At 39.3% G+C, this 18,955-nt stretch overlaps 1 protein-coding gene across 2 annotated transcripts in view; it reads right to left on the bottom strand.

Annotated features, from left to right (window-relative positions):
- TAFA1 (TAFA chemokine like family member 1) overlaps nucleotides 1–18,955 on the bottom strand; it is a 212,623-nt gene that overhangs the window by 43,704 nt on the left and 149,964 nt on the right. Inside the window, exon 3 of one of the 2 annotated variants that reach the window (XM_077184519.1) lies at nucleotides 707–844. In XM_077184519.1, the coding sequence (XP_077040634.1) occupies nucleotides 707–844 (138 nt within the window). Of the gene's footprint in view, nucleotides 1–706; nucleotides 848–18,955 lie in introns of both variants that reach the window. The other variant, XM_054640200.2, reaches the window with a different exon arrangement.

The raw sequence follows: 18,955 nt of genomic DNA, 5'->3' as shown, positions 1-18,955 counted from the left end.
GATTTATATTTTGCTGAGCACTTCCCAGCTGTGGCTCTCCCCCTGACTGCTGTGTGGTTTCACCTTGCAGTGCTGGCAGGGGAGCCCCAGAGAGGAAAACACCCTGTGGAGCTAAACCTCATATGAAACCCAGACACAAATAAAATGGTGCTTTTCCTTCAGAAAAAACCCAAAAAACAAACCAAATCGCCATGACAAGCAACAGCAGCAGTGATTTTAAAAGACAAAGATTTTTTTCCTGCTTTCTGTAATGTTCATTTCAGGGCTAGAATATGAGATTCATTTATTTATGTTATTTTGCCACTGACTTTCCAAATGACTAATTAAATCAAAATGAATAGCAGTTGTCCTTTGAAATATTTATGAATCAAAACTAATGTGGCACCGAAGGGGCCCCGTGAAGTGACTCAAGGGATAATTTTATCCAGGTATTTATCAATAATAAATCTCTTATACTCATCAAAGCATCCATACTGGGCAATATTCTTCCAGTTTTCAGTCAAACCTTAACATGATCCACGTGCACAGAGCTATGCACTGAAGTAGCAAGAAAGTGATCTAAATATATACTTATGCTTATAGATTTTTATATTTCATTAAATAAAGAACACAACAAAATTTCTATGCACAGTCTGTGGATTTACAGCTTTCTAGCTCTAATGGATAGTACACAAACAGAAACATATACACAGGAGGAGCTACTTGCCATCAACACAGGAAGGTCTGTTTCTTGTAGTCCCAGCCACTTTCCCAGGTAGACAGGAGCATTTTACTGTTTGTGATCTTTCCTCAATTCGATTCTTATTACAGCATCTGTGTGCTGCTATAACTTCACACGTTCCTCCTTCTGGCAAAAAAAAAAAAAAAAAAAAAAAGAAAAAAAAAAAAAAAGAAAAGAGAATATTGACACTCTGATTAGGAAGAGCAGCAGTGGCTAATCAAAGCACCCAGGCGTGCTCCTGTCTGCCTCTGCCCAGCTTCTCTACAGGTGGGATTACAGTTTTATTTCCTTCTTTTTGTGTGCTCCCAAATCAGCCAGGTGCTGCTACACTACATTTTTTAATAGAAAACATAGATAAGTTCCCTTGCCTTTCTTATATTAGAAATCTCTGTGACATCCACATAATTTCTGGCCTAAAAATAATGTTGTCAATGTCTAGGCCTGAAGAAATGTGGGTAAAATACTATAGAAAATGTGCAACCCATGTTGGCTGGTTTTATGCTTGCAATATTGGAAACCTTTTTCCCAAATGTTTTCTCATACAAGGACAGAGACTAAGGGAATCCATCTAGAAATAAGATATTTCTTCAAATATTTGATTCTGTGCTAGTTCTCAGCCCTTAGGGAATGACAGTCTCCCCAGATTACAGGGTGGCCCAACAGCACTTCCCACTCACTAGATTGGCAGATTTAAGGCAGGAAACATTTCCACTGTGTGTGAGATCATCAGGTTTGATTTGTCTCCTCCCTAATTGTTCTTTCTGAGCATTTGCAGTAGTTTTATTAGAAGGAGAGCACAGGGGGGTGATCGACAGATCCATGGTGGCTTTGGGCTGATGAGTGCTCGGTGTTTGTGCCATATGCTGAGCACAGAAATGAAGTGTCAGGTGGGCCATTCCCCTTCACCTCTGCTCTGCAAGGAGACAAACACCACGGTGGGCTAATGCCCTGCCCAGGTAATTTCTCCATTCCTCAGTTCAGATTGCATTTAGCTCACAATCACTCAGTGTTTAATGGTGTCAGGCTGCTCCCCACAGATATCTGGCTGCTTTCTGAAATTACAGCACAAATTTGGCAGGGTTTGTTTCAACTTAGCACAAAACCTCATGTGCTGCCCACTAAAGGGCAGGATGTGCAAGATTTTCTAGAAGAGCATTATTTCTTCATGCCATTAAGTACATGCTGCTTTTACTGCAGCATAAACCACATTAATCCTATCTTTGGATTTCACTCTTTTTGAAAGAATATTGAGAGCTTTTGGCACTGTGTGCTGTAGGAGAATAAGAAGTGTGGAGATGCTGATCCACATCTGGCTGTGAACAATGGGTTTTGGTAGAGGTCTGGCAGTTCAGTGGCATTTCCCTACCAGGAGTGAGTTCTGGTACCTGGGTTTTCTACAAATATGGCATTTTTAGTGAAGCACTGGGCAGGTAGGCAGGGTGGATTCTGCCTTGCCTGATGTTGGTCATATGGGGGAGTTTGCAAGCACGAGATTAATTCTGTAGTGAACATTGAAGTCATCTGGAGAGACATGCTGCTGCACCTCTTAGTTATTAGGTGTGTTTGGGCTGCTGACACAAGCTTTCTGAAAGCCAAAAGGTGTCAAAAAAGAGAGATCCCAACAATTCAGAGAGCCATCCTCTGACAAATGGGCTTTGGAGTGTATCTGAGGAGTAAGAGGAATTGTGATAATCAACTCATCCCCAAATGCTTGCATTTTCTATGAAGTAATCCTTCACACAAACTCCCTGTTCCCCTATCCAAATTGTATTGAAAGCAATGAAAAGATTCTCATTGGTTTAATCCATCTTATGGTCATGCCCTAGGAGAAGAGAGATTTGTGATTTTATTGATTGCAACTTCAACAATAAAGATAATGTACACAGTAATAAGCATTTCTAATTTTAGACTACATAGACTGTGTGGTAAATATTTGTGAATAAACTAAATGTTTAATTTTCTCTATAAATTTGCTGTATAAGTATGAAGAACCACATGACCTAGTCTTGCTTATTTGGTTATCTATTCAAAATAATGGGTTGTGGTGGAAGAGCTTTATAACACCTTTAATTGTTATGTGGAAGCTCAAGTTGCTGGAGCAGTAATGAATTTAGCTCAAAGTGTGTAGTTGTTTAGGAGGGGCAAAACATAATGACACTATAAAAGCAATGAAAAACCATTTTTTTAACTGCTAAAATTTTAAATACATTAATTGGAAATTTTATCTACATAGTCCATAAAAGTATGCAAATATTAATAATTATAATAATAGAAAGACCCCTTCCAGTGCTGACAGAGAAGAAAAAATCCACCTCACATGGAGAAAATTCTGGAGGTTATACAGCCTGTTTTCCTGAAAAATCTGTTAAGTGGGATCAGATATTTGCATTACAGCATATTTAGCTATGGATGCCTACTGGGTAGCATTGCATGCAATGTGCTTTCTTGTATGGATTTTACCAACCATGCCTGTACATGTGAGACTTTTTAAAAGCCAGATACAAAATGGGAATAGAGACAGATATAAATGGACACAGTGAGAATAGGGAAAAAAACCTAATTGAAAAAGCATACTCCTTACTACATCATTCACAGAAACACATATACCACAAATATATTGAGGGTGGGAGGTTCTATTTAAATCTACTTCAACTGCATAAATGAGGAAATTAATTGAGTGGGGAGAGGAATGCAAATCCATCTTCAGTTTCCACTGAAAATCACTCAGTGTTATGTGAAATACCTGTGCGTCCTGTGATTTGTATTTTTTATTTCCAACTTTCTTCTTTTGGGGGAGGGGGCTGGAGTGCATCAAGAAATACTCTAATCCAGTATCTGATGAATTTCCTGAGCCATTTTTTTTTTCTTAATGGTTCATCTGGATTATGGGAAGATCTGGGAAGATATAACATGGCTGGGAGTTCTGAAAAAAAATGGGAATTATTGACCTGCTAGGCTGTGAGTGCAGCAGAAGTTTGAATCCTTGTCATAAACCCACAAGTGTGTCTGTTTTTTGAAGTTTATGGTCTATTGAGCTACAGTAGCTTCTGGCTTTGATTTCACAACAATAGCCTCATCCAACCCATTCAAGTCAATAGAGGATTTGCCATTGAATTTAAAAGGAGAGGAAAGTGGCCTAAAAATCCTCAAAGTAAATGTCTTCTGAATGTTATGTTGACAGTTACATTTCATGAAGTGGCTGTTTTATCCACCTGGCATTTTTTAAAAAATAATTTCTTTCTGCCCCAAGAAAAGCAGAAGATTAGAAATGGAATTGGAACTCGCGGATCAGGAAGAGCATTGATCTTCCTTCAAGAAGCTTCAGAGGTGAATGAAAATGTCTTGTCATGACTTACACCTTCTTCACACCAAACATCAGCAGGAATTGATGGTGAGAACCAGCTGATCCTTTCTGAGCACTCAGTTCACAGGAGGCCTCAGCTCTGCATGGAGGAAATGTGACCAAAGCCAGAGGGACAGACCTGCCTGCCAGGGAGGATCCTGGAATGTTGAGGATGGCAACTCTCTGTGTCACTGCAACTCTGCTCACATTCCCCAGCCTTCCAGAAACCCTTGTTCTGCACAGACTTCAAACAGGAAACTGTAGAAATAATAGATCATTCTTGCTGTAAAACAGAGGCAGCTGTTTTTTACCCCTGCAAATGGTTTCATTCTAATTGGAAGACACTAACTCCTGAAATAATGCTCATTTTTGTCTCTGTTACAAAGCCACCTTGAGTTTACACACCACAGACTGAAATATTTTATCAAGAGTATGAGTCTGCCGTGGGAGGCTGTGATTTAAAATGTCTAATCACCTATAAGGTCTGAGTGCATGCCTGGCAGAAGCCAAAAAGCCATCTTCTAGTCATCTCTGTTTTTTATACCTCTAGCTAGGAGGTAATAATAAAAGCATATTTTGCACTTCAAAATTATAACTTGCCTCTGCATTCCAGCCAAGCCTGAACTTATCAGTAAACAAACATAAAAAAAGCAAACAGCACTACTGATTTGTGTTATACATTGTGGAAGTCATTAACTATGACTCAGGTAGCAAAACTTATACATTCTCTCTTTGACAGTGATGACAATTTAATAGTATTTGACTCTGCTGAGTTACATGGAGTGTCCTGCAGCAATGAGAGGGGTTGTTTATCAAAATGATAAACATGTTTTCATTTCCTCCTTGGCTGCATGTATGTGATCAGAAGTCTAAGGCCATCAAGAATTCACTTATTCTGGCCACCAGACAGACATTAAGCTATTCAGGACCATCTGTGCTTGAAATGAGTTCCACTTAATGGACCTTCCTAGGGCAGGTCAATCATAATGAATGCATGTGTGCATGAATGCATGAGCAGAGCAGAGCTTTGGTGAGACTTCTTGGGCTGTTTGGCACTGGCAGAGCTGGCTGACAGATAAGATGTGCCTTTCTTCTCAGGGTCACACACCCAGTGATTTTAGAATTCAGATCCTCTGTTCCATTTGCTTCTGGCTCATTGCAAATGCACCTCACAGCCTAATCCAGATGAAGGCTGTTGTAAGAACCTGTTCCTGCTACTTGCAAAAAAATAATGGTGCCCAAATAACATCATGGGCTTTTCTGGCCAAATTCTGCCTCTGTTACACCACTGGTGATTCACCGTGGAAATATGAACAAAAGAAATCATATGGAACCAATTTTATCAACATTTCCAGACAGTTCATTAGGACTGTAGCTGGTTTGTGGTAGCTCTATTTATTTGTAACAGCTTCAAGTAGCCAGTCTAAGTGCCAGTGCTAAGGTCATGGACTCATTTGTTATTCTGAAAATGCTCAAGTATATGCAGATGCTGCTGCTAGACCTAGGAGAACAGAGAAAATTTAGGAGAGAATTTAAATTCTATAGACTCCAAGCAAATGTTGAACAATGTGACAGCAAAAATTCTTCAGACACTCGTAGACTTGCTGAAAAATCGCTCCCAGAAATGAATGGATATAAAAATTTGCATGGTCTCCACCCCATGTCTTTATACAATAAAGGAAAGAAAGGAAAAACAACCCTGTGACAGCCCTTATTTTTTTACATTTACTATAAAGAATTCAGGTTTGGGGGCTGCAATTTAGAGTTTTCAGTTTGAATAAGCTTTGGAAACTTCCCAGGTGTAATTAATACATTCATAAGCTTTAATCAAAATGTTTATGCCAGCTAATGTGCCAGAACTGCAGACTACACTGTGCACAGGGGAAAATACTATACTTTACTTTAAGAAATAATAAGCCACTACAATGGAACTTACAAAGCAACATTTTTACTTCTGACAGGAATATGTAACAGATGGAAAAACAAAGTCCCATGCTACATCACCAGCCACTTCACAAGTGAACAAACAGAAGACTCCTCATAGCCACAGTGCAATTACACTCCAATTTTTCTTTTACATATAATCCTCCAACATTGTTTATCTGCTCCAGAAGGAAAGGGATCAAGCTTACAGGATGCATTTTCAGAGCAATCAGAGAAGGCTTAGGGCTTTCACTCCTTTTCACAAGGTCAACATCAACTGCCATCAATGAAGTCACAAAAAGCTGAACTTGGCTCATAAACCTGATGTAACACAAAGGCACTACCAAAAAATTGACCTAAGCATAACCCATCAGCATTACTCCTTAATTATTTTCCCTTATGAAAACAAATACAAATAAATTGATGAGTTGTTCTTTAGATGTGGAATTACCATAACCATGAGAATTTGGAATGCTCCACACATGCTCTGCAAGTCTCCTGATATACAGTGGATTTTTTTTTTTAGCCCAGTGGATCAGAATAGACTGCATTAGTCTGTTCCCTAAATTTCTATTTATATTTTGATTAATATTCAGTATTTTGTTGTTCATTATGCAAAATCTATATTATAATTTTCTTTTTGGGAAGATTCTATGCAACAGCAGCAACATAAGTGACTCCCACTGTGGGTCATTAAGTTTTGGGTTGGGATATTATTTTCTCAAATGCTGCTGCTGTGAAAGGGTTCTGGAGACACAGGGTACCCCCTTAAAGAAACTGCTGCTTCTCTACAAAAAAACAGAACAAGAGGACCATGGCTAGTGAAACTTGTTTTGCCTTGGAAATGCACCTTGTGTTAAACTTTAAAAGCTCCTGAGGTTTTTCTGATGTCCAGGTCACTCAAAGAGCACTCCTGGAAGCCCCAGCTCTGAGCCCACAGGACAGAGCCCTTGGGATGGTGCAACATCCCTGCAGGTCGAGGCCCCAGGTGCTGTGCCAAGGCACAACGCCCCCATTTGGAGCAAGGCAAATAATGAGATTGTCTTGCTTTGTGCTGCCTCTGCCTATGGTCAGAATTTGGAGAAGAGCTGCTGGACCAAGCAGGTCAGTTCCCTGTGAAGATCTATTTCACACTCAGCCAAAGTTCTGATGGATTCTGGAGTGAGAATTCCTGGGCTAAGAGGGGCAGCGTGCATTCTCACAGGCATCTCTGGTTATTTTTCTTAAAAACTCTTAAATTTCTGAGAGTAATCTTGACAGAAAAGGCCATTTTAATGAAATAAACTTTTCTACAAAAATGAAAAACAAAGTAACTTCTACAGGAAAATAAAATCTTTAAAATATTTTGTTCAGCAGAATGTTAATATTTCAATTTAATATTAACTTTTTTTTCCATTTATATTTTATTTCCCATTCAGTATAATAGGGGAAGCAAGGATATGCATATCCTAATTAGCACAAGGATTTGTAGTCTTACAATTTTCTACTAATGCTCTCTGCCATCAGCCACAGGAGGCTTCTATCTGAGATTTACAGATTTTTAGACTTACACTCAGAATAGAATAGACTCTGATCCTCACAAACTGGTTTATTCACAGAAATTAAAAATACGTATTTTCTGTAAAGCAGAAAGGATATGGAATCTGCTCTTGAATTCACAAGGAAAACCCAGAGCACACCAGCATGTGAGCTGTGCTTGGATCTTGGGCTGGCTTATGGATTTCCATATCAAACCAATACACACACCAGAGAATAGGTTTTTCTACTAAAGAGCCTTGCAAATTGATCTCCTGAGAAATTTGCGCAGGACCTTATTCTTATGCATATTAAAAAATAATAATAATAAAAAAAAACCCCTCTTACAGATGAATCAAAGTGAAAATGGTCTCCAGAAGAAGAAGGCAGCCTTCTAGCAGCTCCTGCCTCTGGCACAGTGTAGCTCCAAAGAAATGGAATAACCAGCAAGGCTGAGGAAGGAGAGGGCAAGGGTGGCTGGGGAGGAATGCTGATGAGGAATCTGCTCCCAGCTCTTATTTAAGCAGGGTTATGAGTAGTTCTAATTAGCATTTTGCATGCCTGTGTAAAATATACCCCCAAAAGGAGAGAATCTATGAGAAAATCCCACCTCTTGTGTGTGGAGCTGTCCCTGCCACTCCCCAAGGACTGATTGCTTTTTTGTCACAGGGAATTGCACTAAGGACATCAGCACTCCTCTATTGATGAACTACAAACCCAGACATGTAACTCACGAAGCAGGCAAGAATCCAATGTTCTCTTAGTGGGGATCTTCAGTCTTTTAATGAGATTTTTTTTTTTTACTTCAAAGGGAGGCCAACTTACAGCAACTTTGAGAAATGGAGGTTAGAAATTAGAAGTCTTGGTGGGATTTACAGCTCTGGAATGCCATTAAGAGATGTGTGTGAAGAGGCAGGACTTAATTCAGAAAGAGAAGAATGTTACTTTTGAGAAATAACTGAAGTTCCATATCAAAAAGTAATAAGCATTATGACTTTAAATTTCATTGACTTTCAGTGAGATATGACACTCCTAGAAATCTATATCACTTGTAAATAGGATGTCTTGGTCTAAATGATGTATGCCAGTAAGGCTGAGCATAAAATCTTGTAAGTACCTTTAAAAAAAATCATGCTCTTAGTCACTTGGGTGGTTTGGAAAATTTAATATTTGATATGTCAGAGAGGATAAAAAAACCGAGTTTGGACAAAATAGATGTAATGTGCTTGTATTGAAGCAGTGCTCCTCCTATAAGTTAAACTGCAGGCAGCAGTATAAACTAGAGATTAAAAAGACCTGCTGTGCTGTTCTGATCATTGCTTTGCAGCTGCACAATTCTTGCCCAGAACAAATTTTCTAGGTATCAAAGCTGTGGAGAAATGTAGATTTCTGCTGCTGAACAGAAATGAACATTTCCAATATTGACATCTCTAGTTCCTCGCCAGAGAACAGTGAAAATCCAAAGTGGAATTAGGCCTGGAAATACCCTCACAATAAAATTTGAGTGAACCACAGAATATTGTTCTTGGAATCTCAAAATGCTCTAAATGCTGCCAGCAAAAGACATCCAAAGAAACAGTGTTAAGGAAAAACACACAATGAAAGAAAGACAGGACTACTCTCTTTCTGGATGGAATAATTAAGTTGATAAGAAATAAGTAATTCAGTCACAGCTGCTGATGAGAAATGAATATAGGAATGTGCATGAGAAATGGTTACTAAGAAAGGATTTAGAAATTATTCTATGTCTAATATGCAAGCACAGCTTGGTCCTGCCAGAGCCTGACTTATGCCCAACAGGCTTTCCCCAAGCACCAGATCTCTAAAACTGCCTAATACATTTATTGAATACCTTCATCTCCAAACTTCTCCAAACTGGAAAACCGTATTAATTTTCTCTTCAGCCTTAAAAGAGACTCAAAATTTCTTATTATGCTCATGATGCACCCTTTGAATTTTTCATATGGTACATGAAAATGTCACACTTTCAGGATTTAAAAAAAATATTTATAAAATAATCCACCAAGTACAAAGCAACTCCACAAAAACCAACTTTCAAACCCAGGCTTTGAGTCATCCCAAAATGATTCAGGGATCTTAAATCCTTGTGGAAAAGCAATACAATGTTGCTCTATATAGTTCATCTTTTGATATGATGGTTGCAGATAAATTCATCCCCAGATAATTTTATCCACTAAGGTGATTAGCCTATGGAGAGCCTATGATGTGTTTCTGAGCACAGTGGCATAGTTTATGGTAATGCTCTTGTCATGCTTTATAAATGTGTGAGATGCTTTTATGAAGCAGTTAGATAAGGAGTGGTGGAAATAATGTGATCCATAAAGAATGCACAGTGATGAAGAGCTGGGATTGCACAGATACTACAGACAGACTGATAGAGAGAATTATAACCAGAGTACAGGCTGCATTAATCTTCCAGTGAATGGCAATAAATAAAATAACAGGAAGGAATGGGTCTAAACAAATTTGGCCAATGTATAAAACTGAGAAGTCAGTGTGGGATCATAGTGTTTTTAATAGGATCTCTTATGGATGCATTGACTAGCCATGGTGGCAAAAACATTTTCATCTATTGGGTTGACCCCATCCTATAAAATCCATGAGAAGGGAAACAAAGACTGCAAGTTCCAGCATGTGCAAGGAAAAGTCACTGTGAGGAGCTGTGTGTGATGAGCAGCAGCAGTAAATCCTGTCCTCTGCAGCGCTGAGCAATGCCAGGCAATCCCTTCCCAGGCATTTTCCAGTGGACAAGTGTGCCCATTATGCCACCCCATATATTTCTAGAATTATTCATACCGTGACTGCCAGCAGCTGGTCCTGCATTTGAGCAGGAAACCATTCCTCTGCCAGAAACTGGCTGCACACTGGTGCACAAGGACAGAGGATGGGACCAAAGGCTCAGAAGCAATCAGTTGTTTTTGCATGGAAAGCATTTTACACTGCACTCATTATCCATAGCAGAAGAACCTGGTAGTCTCCAGCCTAAGGAATTTATAGCACACTCATTTCTGAACCTTATTTAGCTTCAAGCACAGTGAAGCACTTCAGTAAATGTTAGGAACTGGGTATGTGAGCAGCAATATTTTAACTTTCAGACTGCTATACTTCAGTTATGAATTAACAACTCAAGGAATTCTCTCTCAATCTATTTTAACTTTCAGGCTACTCTGCTGTGGTTATGAATTAGCAAGCTTAAAATTTCCCCCTCACAATGATCTACTCCCTCCAGACTGAAGCATGATTGAGCTGCTTCACTTCTGGTCAGGACCAAACTATGGCTGAGGAAGAGGAGGAAGCAGAGGATGAAGTGGGACTCAGACCATGCAGTTCTCAAAATTTAACAATCAGGGCAGCCACTACTGTGGGAAGCCTCAGTGGGAGGGCAGTTGCCTCCTCCTCACTGAAATTTTAAGGGAGAGGACAATGGGAACATTTTATTTCATGTTATCTTTTGGCACTTCTTATTTTCTTCTTTTGGTTTTGTTCTGGTGGTGTTCATCTCAAACAAAGCAAGTCTAATTTTCTCTTTTCCCATGTTACTTTAATCTCTTCCCAAACCTCTCTTCTCCTACATTTTCCATAGTCACTATCCTGAGCTGCTTTTTTTTGCCTGAGGCTCTGTGTTTTGATGTCTCTCTCCTCCCTATTTCTGTTGATGAGCAATATTTTATTTCCTGCCACCATGATTTGCTCTGTCTTTCCACTCCAGCTCTCTGCATACAATTGTAACCCTGATTTATTCTGGTTCCCCACTCTCTCTCTCTCCCTCTCTTTACCTTTTTATTTTCAACTGCATTGAATGTTTCTCTCTCTGACAATTTCTTTCTCTTCTCTCTGGAAGCTCCTGATGAACAACACAATGCAGTACTGCCTCCTAATAATTGATCACCTGGCTGCTGTTCAGATTTGTACTGCTCCTTTGAATACATGTGCAATCCAGTGCACTCTGTCCCTTTATAATGTGAATAAAAAGGGCTGCATACTCCAGTGGAAATACAGGAAGTGTAGGGAGCAAATAATTTCCTACTTTGAAAGCAACATGTGACATTACAACATTGGCTTGAAATGAATATTAGTTTATTTTTTATTAGTTAAACAGGAGCTGTATGCAGGGAGCTCTGAAGTTAGCAGAAGCTAAGAGGCAGAAAACACATTTATTTTTCTCTCCCCTGTTTACCCTTGGTGATGATCAGTATTCATTCAAACACTATCTAAAAATATTTGGAATCCGATTTTTCAATTAAAAGTTGCTTTTTAAACAGGTTTCTTTAAAAACGAAAATATTTTTGATGAAAAACATTGACATTTCACTGGCCAATGTCAACAAATTTCAATTCAAGATAAAATCCCTGTCTCAGCATGTGTTATAATTCACATAACTCAACTACTTTTAGCAAATGATTCCATTTCCCATAGAGTACTACAGCCAATAAACTACACCACACTCACATCATCACCAGAAAGGGGAAAATGTCTTGAAAGCTGAAGTCCAAACAAAGAAGGAAATAAGGAATTATTTGAGCTATGTCTCTTATGGGCACAAAGAAACCATTTTGCATTAAGATAATAATAAATTCAACTTTTGTTCCAAAATATTCCAGGGAAATGATGCAAAAAGAAGATACACAGGTGTGTCCTGTGCAGGTGCTGCAGCTTCCTGAGGAGAAGCAGCCCCTCTGATGTGCTGCTAATTCTGTGATTCTGTGCTAATTCCAGCACTGCCTCCAAAGGGTCCCTCTGCCCTCAGCCCTTAGCCTTGCCCTGATTCATGTCCAGCTCAGTCCACTTTTGAGCTAGCTGGAAAAACCCCATTTCACTCCAACCCCAAGGTTTTGCTTCAGAGAGCTCAGTTCAGGTGCCATCCCACAGGGCTCATGGGGATCCAGCTCCAGGTGAGCCCCAGCAGAGAAACGACCCCAGTGCTCCGAGCCCTCAATTCAGCTGCTGCATTTCCAGCCTGAAAAGTTTTGGGTAATGTTGGCTATAAACTGGGCCTTCACTAGAAATCAAATAAATTGGGAAAAGCCTCTAAACTAGAAATAGGACAGCTCTGCCAACTCTCCTTAATGGTGTGCTGGTAATTAGGAGCAGAAGAGGTCATCTTGCCCAAATCTTTCCCAGTATCAAAATGTTGCCCTCCACACACTCATGAGCATCTTGCTCAATTTATTTTCTCATTATTTAAGCAATTGGACTTCTGCTGGTGCAACAGGGGATCCTTTGAAGATGCCATTCTAGTGTTTAATGGGAACTACCATTGGGCTGAACAGAAAAAGAATGTTCTGTTTTCTTTTGCTCAGTTTTCCTCATTAACACTAATTGTGATGCTATGACCAACTGAACACAGCTATTCCCTGTTCCACATTTACAGATGTCAGATATGTTTCTGATGGTCATCACATCCCCCATCATCATTATCACCACTTAGACAAGCTGTGCATTTGCTGCTTCACTTCACCTTTCTTCATGAGCCTGTCCCCATCACCTTACTGATGTCCACAGCTCTTCTCAGCATCACTGACATCACTGATGTTTTTAAAATTCCACTATATAACAATTACATTAATATTGAAAGTGATAGAAATTCTGTGCTGTAAATTGGATGAGCATTATTATCTCCATTCAAGAGAGAAAATCTGCCCTATTTTCCCAATCCAGCATTTATCTCTACTCAGCTCTTCAGTACTATTAACTAAAACATAGACAACCAGCACAAGTTAATAGTTTCAAGAATATTTGATCATCAGTGTATAAACTACCAGATACATTGGTATTATTACTGCCCGGGCACATCAGCACTGAGGAGATGGACAAGGAATAAAAATCAGGGTGTAGAAACAGAGGCAGATGCTCTGTAATAGAAAATCCAGCCAACAGTCTGGGATGGAAGAAGAATGCCATATCTAATTGAAATGGTGCTCTGTGCTTCCCAGCAGTGTTCTCAACAAGGAGAGACACTATTACCTCCTTCTCCAGGAGAAAATGCCATCACTTTCCTATTTTTTCCATCCCCATTGTAGTAGCTGGCAATTTTCCAGCATTAATCCTTGAATACTTCTTTTCCCCACGTATATTAGTTCACTTTTTTTTTTTTTTTTTTCTAGATACACTTACATTATTTCCTGGGCCTTCAGATTTCTCTGATTCTTTTTATTATGAGCCTTGTACTTCAGTGCTATGTGTTGTTAACACATATTTTACTGTCACTGGTAAATTGGCAGAGGCCCCGTTTCCTGTGGATAAAGCCATCCCCAAATATTTCTTTTAAAACCTGAAAGATGCTTTTTTGCTTGGCAGAAAACTAAACTAGCACTCGCAATAGCCATGGCCCAAAATGGAGCAAAAGGAACAGATTTTCAAGCTCAACCTACCCAGTTACCCAGCACTGCAAATGTGGGTTCCCTCTTGCTCCAGTGGGAGCCTTCTCCTATCAAAGTGCACACTAACAAAGAAGGAATTTAACCCTGCAGCCAGAGAAACTACTGACTTTCCACTGAACAAACAAAAATGTAATATCAGCAATACCTTTAAGGCAGCCTTGGTTGACAAACAGGTGCTCCCTCTGTAAGACAGTTTTCTTATTGATCTGTGCTAACATCTTGCAGAAGTGAACAATCTCATTGCCATGTCAAAGGCTAACCATCTGTGAACAAGTAATGCAGCCAGAAAATCCTTGTTGCTACCATAATAGCTTTAGGACGTGGGTTTTGTTTCAATCACCACAAAAAGAAACCTTCAGGAAACTTCCCAGAAATTCTTTTTTTGATAAGCTAATGTACCTAGGAAAATACTTTTGCTTACACAAATTTCATCTAAATAAATTACAATAATTTACATACTATTGAGTGAGTAAGGTTACTAAAATAATTGGAAAATTCATTTTTTCCCTTTTCCTCCTTTGATATTGCAATCACCTCACAGTCTCATGCATCATAGCCCTTCTCTTATTTAAAAATCATAATTCTCTCTGTGGGACAAATCACCTCTTCAATACCTGAATATATATGTTAATACTTTCAGGATCAGACTTTTTTTTCCACATCAATAAACAGTATTCAGCCATGCTGGAACCACAATTTTAGACTAAAAGACCATTCTAAAAGATGGATGTGCAAGCACAGTGTCCTACTGAGAGACAGAATAGTGAATTAATGATTCTGGAACAAGAATCTAATGGCAGGACTTTCTGAGACCAGGAGACAATCTTGTGAGAAACTTTCTAATTCAGTGAGATAGCATCAGGCCCTAAATAATTGTCATGTTGGAGAATATTGGCATAAATTCTGACTAAGGATTTTGTAATCTGACTGTTCCCTTAGAAATGTGAACCAGGAGCTCCCTTATATCAGGCTAATGAATTATTATTATTACTACTACTATTATTATCATTATTATTATCATCATCATCATCACTAACTACTGCCTTTGATAAGTTACTGGACATTGTTGAGTCTATATCTAAGTGTCAATTGTATAGTTTTATCATTGAAAAAAATCTAATTTTCTGGCTAGATCTGGAAGGCCTTAACTTTGTCCTCTTTCTCCCTGTTATGCCCAGGTCACAGCCTCATGGAATACCAGCAGGGTGGCATCCAGAAACAGCTCTGGTTCCCAAATCCTGATGAAGACCTGTTTTCACTACAGCAATCTCAGGTTTGTCATCCCTGGAAGATGCAGGGAAACTGCCTGAGGGCTCTGTTATCTTTGTGCATAAATATCCCACCTGGGCACTTGTGGGCTCCTCTGCACTATCCCTGTTTTTGTTGACTTGTTTCAGCTGAAAATTTGCACAAATTGAAGTACTGGTTTCAATTATTTTAGAATTAGTCTGGATAAAGAAAGTATCAACAGGAAATAGAAACCACAGCACTGTCAGTAATTCAGTGAAGTCATGGTTCTCTCTTCTTGGGTTTTTTCAAACCAAAACATCAGAGACAACAAACTGGAACTTCTTGATGTATATTTGCATCTTTGTTTACTTTTCAAACTAATTAGCTTTTAAAGCATTACCAGGGAGCTGAACAAATGTACCATATAGCTCCAAAAACAATACAAGAGCAACTGTTTGTATCTGAATGAATTTACTTTGCTGGTACCACGGATGTGTCAGCCCAGTGAGCACTTAATGTTGAACATTAATTATACAAACAAAAGAAATGGCACAAAGCTGTTGTCTCTGTTCGTTTTCTTCCAGGATTCAACCATGTTTATGTTGGAGGTTTGGTGTCCTAAATAAATTCCTGACTGTGACTGCTTCAAACAGGATGATGCTTCAGATGATTGAAAATATGCCCTGATCAATGCCTGAGACAAACAAGCTCTCAGCTGCTGCTGCTCACTCACTGACCCTCACTCAGTAAGAAATTCTTTTCACTGTGAATTTCATCAGCTGGTCATCAGCACGATGGACTGATGGTGGCTCTGCTCCCTCTGGCCAGTTTGTGACACACAGCTTCCAAGTCAACTGCTCATGGATTTATGGCTTTGCTTCTGATCCTCAGGACAGGGAGGGTAAGCATTTGGGCATCAGAACAAAGCAAAAAAAAAAGAGAAGTGTAAAACTGCACTGAAACTTCTTGGAGAAATATAGATTCAAAGTGAACATTTGCATTAAATTTAGGTTTAATTTAACTTCGCCCCCCTCCCAATAGTTTTGGCTGTCAATTTAAAGGAAAAAAAAAAACCAAAACCAATAATGAAGCCAGTTAATCTCTGTTAACAGAACTCAGTAAAACAGCATTATAAAGGGAATAGAAGATGACAAATAAGATTAACTGCAACTTTTTGATACCCAACAGTAAAAAATAAATTTTAATATGGTAGTGAACTAATGTCAGTTAGGAACAAAATTTAAATGTTTCTAACCAACATAAGAGTGACTTTCTGAAGAAGAATATTATTGGGAATGATGAAAAAGAGAGGTGGTTGGAGCGATGAATAATGAGGGTACTGAGAGATGTCAGGAAAATACAAATTTTCACTGTGTCTTCCAATGTCAAACCCAGGAGTTAAGACAGAACATTAAGTCGAATGTTCAAAAAAATAAGGGAAAAATCTCACACAAGGCACATGAGCTGAAAGTTTTCCATGAGCTCACAAAGCAGTTAGAAAAGCAAATTCTTTTAGGGGTTATTAAAAACAATCCCTGCATCACAAACTGCTGGAAACTGGAAAGGTCTAGAGGGAAATTCTCCTTGTTGGTTTATCACTCCTGTGCTCTGCCTTAGCATGTGCTGCAACTGCTACTGGAAACAAGATTGGATTCCTGACCTGACCCAGTATGGTTGTTTTTAAATTCCCAGAGATGGTCCCAACATCCCAGAGGTCATTCTTCAAGTCATCTGAAAATAGTAACCCACTGTAAAGTATCACCAAGCTATTTAGGACACATATTCCTAACATAAATCATACTTTGGGACTTTCATATCCCTTTGCAGGTCTTGCATTTCCATTTTTTTTCCTGCTCTTATCCAGGGCAAATCTCCATCTCCTGTATTCTCTTTATATTCAAATCACACCAGCTTTGACGTTCCTTCTCCAAGCTGTGCTATGAAATGCCATCACAAGCAAATCCTAAAGTTTTATTTATTTCCTTGCCATCTGACAGCCTGCCTTGCAGAGCCTTGTCCAGAGTCACTGCTACAGGACAGAACAAGGCAGGAAATGTCAAAGTTGTCATGCACATTCCCCAGCTCTTTGATTTCTGCTGCCAGCCACACCTTCTGCAAAACTTCTTTGTTCTTGGGCTTCAAGCTAAGGATGAATCTCCCACATGCCTGAGAAATCCTCAGATTTCCAAGAGTCCCAGATTCACTGCTAAATGGCCCTTAAACATGTACAAACCTGGAACACAAATACTGCCAAACTAGATCAGAACAGTTGCCCGTCATCTCTTCTGCACTCCCTGTGACAGATGAAACACAAAGGGTTTCAAAGGAACATCAAAGGAGCCCATAAATGGGACAACTGCAATACAGGCTGCCTACACACTTATTTTCTGGGAAATGGGAACTCCAATTCCTTTGGGAGCTTTTTTTAATCCTAGAGAAATTCATAATGTTCAAATGATCCAGAAAAATACACATATTATTATATGTCCATATTATTATATGTCCCTATTACTACTGGTGTGCATACCTTTCACATACATTATATACATTGTATTAATAAATATTTTAAACCTGGTTCCCTGCATCAATTTTACAAGTTTCTTGGGTATCTGCTCTCATTCATCAAAAGGACTGCAAATATAACAGTTATTCTGCATTCCATTTTCTGCCTGTTCAGGAGTTTTTCTCTATTGTATATGGCCACCTATGTGTCAATTTTTGCTCATATAAAGCTATTTCCTCATCTCTCCAACACACCATGTGGCTCCTATTTTAGATTTCACTGGTGCTTGAAAATTGATGATAAAAGGGGCAATGTGAATCTGTCAGTAGAAACATCTTAAATACTCATAACGACATTCAAGAGTTCAGTATTCAACACAATATTTCCCATTTTCATCCTGCCATGCTGGAGCAAGCACTTCAGCAGTTACCAGTTTGGGCACACCTATTTCACCCTGACACTGACATTTTTTTTTCCCAATAACCAATGTTTTTGTAATAAATCACCCTCTGCAGTTTCACCAGATAGGTGATTTTCCCTCACCACTCCAAGGGCAGGAGGTGGCTCAGCCCTGGGACTACTCTAGCTCTGCTTTCAAATAATTCTCCATTTTCTTGCTATCCTCTTGGGCCTGAGCTCTTTTGTGCTGCTCTGCAGTGTCTGCTCATGCCCAGAACAGTTCAGCACACGTTCCCCTGGGTGCTCTTGTCTCTTTACCGTTTACATCCTGCCAACATCCCCTTCCCTCGTTCCTCCCTTCCAGGATCCGTCACAGATCCATTATTCATTTCAGCACAGTCGTGTGAACCATGCCACAGGTTCAACTCACAGTGCTGTGAACCAGATGTTCTGCTCAGGAGAAAGAATTGGGGCTTTGAATCCAGTGGTGAGGATTTAATTAGAGCCTGTGCTGAGGGACATGCACAAGGACAGCCTGTAGCTCAGACATGATCCTGGAAGTGGCCCTTTGAATGCACATCTCCCTCCACTGAATGCAAAGGCAGAATAATGCCTCAAGGCTAAAATTATCTTTAGTGATTTTCTTTCTGTGTAAACATTTGGGGTTTTTTTTCCTGCTTTTATCAGCTTTTTTCAGATCCTCTGCCCTTACACTACCCTTTCACCCAGTTTTCATCTCACCCTGTGAGAGTCTGGTATGTTCTCTATCACCTGACTCTATCAGTCTAAGTCAAGTCTCTACATGTGCTTCCTAAAAAGTTTTTCTTCCATACTTCTCCAAAGGTGTCAGATCACTGCCCAAATCTTTACTAGATCTAATTTATGGTAAATATTATCTTTGTACTAATTAATTAGCATTA

This window comes from Agelaius phoeniceus, chromosome 11 (assembly GCF_051311805.1).
Source record: "Agelaius phoeniceus isolate bAgePho1 chromosome 11, bAgePho1.hap1, whole genome shotgun sequence".
Lineage (NCBI taxonomy): Eukaryota > Metazoa > Chordata > Aves > Passeriformes > Icteridae > Agelaius > Agelaius phoeniceus.
This window is presented reverse-complemented; position numbering and strand designations above follow the sequence as displayed.